Genomic DNA, 2,426 nt, shown 5'->3' with positions numbered 1-2,426 from the left:
AGAGAGAGAGGAGGAGGGGGAGGGGGGCAGGGGGAGGGCGGGAGGGGGGGACAGGTGAGGAGGAGGTGGAGTGCAGGAGGCCGGGAGAGAACACAGGTGGGAGGGGAAAAAGGGGGGGGGGGGGGGGGGGGAGTGATAGGAAAACACAGTGATAAGAACGGGGCCACCGAAGGAATTCGCGAGGAACTGAAAGCAGCGGAGTGCGGCGGAGGGGAAAGGGAGGAGTGGCGAGCGGAGGCCAAGGTTACAAATGAGAGACCTCAGAGCCAAACAGAGAAGGAGCACAGGTAGAGCAGGGCTTGGAGGAATTTCCGAGCTCACCGCGCTGCTAATTACACCAGCTTTGTCAGCGGGTTGAGGGGCGGAGAGACGGAGAGAGGGGGGAAAAGAGAAAAAAAAATTAAAAATAGAGTCAACAGCCGGAGCAACGGAAAGCGGGAGAAATAAAGGAAGAAGTCAACGGTCACAGTTGAATGTTGACCAAGTTGCAGAGGATTAGCTCCAGAGAGGGGAGTCGCGGGGAGGCAGCGGGGGGGGGAAAGTAAGAAAGCAGCAGATACACATTGACAGAGTGGACCGGACTGGATTCCGCGGACGACTGACATCAGCAAAACAAAGCGGGACGGATCAGAGTGCTGCCGCGGCGGCGGAGGTGGAGCTCCTGGCAACCCCCGACTGCTATGCAACCGAGCCAGCGCCGATAGCGCGCACGGACCGCGTTCACCCGGCGACGGCACCATGTTGATGAAGGAGTACCGCATATGCATGCCTCTCACCGTGGACGAGGTGAGTGCGTTTGTTTGACTTTCTCACCATGGCTCTCAGAACGAAACCGTAAGCCTAGGTCTTGCCCTGGGACCACGGAACGGCGGCGCTGGAGGAGGTGTCATTGTGAATGCAAGAGCATTGTTGGGAGTTTGTTATCTCAAACATGCTATATAGGAACGGGCGCAATGACGTCCTGGCTGTTTGATGCATGGTGCGTGATGCGGGGGCAGGGGGGGGGGGGACTTCTCTCCCGACCCGACGGAGCCGGGTGCGGATTATCGCCCCAATCTGCCCCCCCCACCCTTTCTCTCTCTCCCAGCTTCCCCCGACTGTTTCATGATTTTTCAGTCTATGGAAGCAAACTAGTCGGACCGGTTGAGGCCGAGCTAGACTTCAAGTCAAACAAAAGTACAGGTTTGAAAACAAGTAAGAAGTGGGAGATATGCTGCAGAAAGTCCCCTTTAAAGCTTTTGTCATGCTCACCTCCTGAGCCCTCCCACACGCCCGCCCCGCCCCGCCCCGCCACCCCACCCCCACGACTAACACAACCACAGCAATGACAGTGAATAACCACAAAGTGGCCAGATGCAGATTGCCATGCATAACAACATTTAAGACTGCACCAAATCCTCTCTATCCTAATATAATATAATATAATATAATATAATATAATATAATATAATATAATATAATATAATATGATATGATATGATATGATATGATATAATATAATATGATATAATATGATGTAATATAATATAATATAATATGATATGATATAATATAATATAATATAATATAATATAATATAATATAATATAATATAATATAATATAATATAATATGATATGATATAATATGATATAATATAATATAATATAATATAATATGATATGATATAAAATGATATAATATAATATAATATAATATAATATAATATAATATAAAATGATCAAAACTGCTGACCAAAACAACAAAACCTCCCCAAGATCTTACACTCAATTGAATTTTGTTTGTATTTGAACCCGACCCTTTCCCTTAAAACGGAGCTCCGGCTGAGCACCTTGGTTTTCCATTGGGAAGATAGTGCAGAGTACGCATTACGTTTAACAATCTGAACCAGGCGACGTCACTTGAAATGACTCCAGTAAACAGCAGCTTTAAAGATCGCTTGTTGATGAGCGATTGGTAGATGAGAGGTGTCAGGTTCTGTGTTCTTATGTATTAGAGAACACTCTCGACATAGTCAAACGTAAGAGCAAAGAAACTACACCTAAACTACAACGTCTGCAAAAGTAATGGGCGAGTAATAAACTCCATAGAGGAAAAAGAAAAAGAAAAAGGTGGAGATCTTCATTCTTCGGTAAAAGTGAAATTTTTTCATTTGGGTCCGACAGTATTAATCTGATCTCATTTTGGCAGGAAAGTGATCGACAACCAATCAGATCGTTAATTGAATTAGGATCGCTCATGCTGCTTCATGTTCTTTCGTGCTGACTGGACTCTGACACCGGGTGTTTGCCCGTGGCCACCGAGAGATATAACAGCCATTCTGATTCTCGGTCAAAGTCTTGTTACGGTACGCAGAGTTCTCACCCAACTCAGATGAGATCCTATCTCATGTGTGCAACCTGCAACCCCCGACACACACACACACA

General features: G+C 46.4%; 1 protein-coding gene across 1 annotated transcript in view; it reads left to right on the top strand.

The window, feature by feature from the left end:
- Positions 1-596: 596 nt before the first annotated feature.
- The window catches only part of pitpnc1b (phosphatidylinositol transfer protein cytoplasmic 1b), a 15,866-nt gene continuing 14,036 nt past the window's right edge, over positions 597-2,426 (top strand). Inside the window, exon 1 of the mRNA XM_080005822.1 lies at positions 597-786. Within this exon, the coding sequence (XP_079861948.1) occupies positions 739-786 (48 nt within the window). The 5' untranslated portion in view covers positions 597-738. The remainder of the gene's footprint in view (positions 787-2,426) is intronic.

Source organism: Zeus faber (genome assembly GCF_960531495.2).
Source record: "Zeus faber genome assembly, chromosome: 8".
NCBI classification, from domain to species: Eukaryota; Metazoa; Chordata; class Actinopteri; order Zeiformes; family Zeidae; genus Zeus; species Zeus faber.
This window is presented reverse-complemented; position numbering and strand designations above follow the sequence as displayed.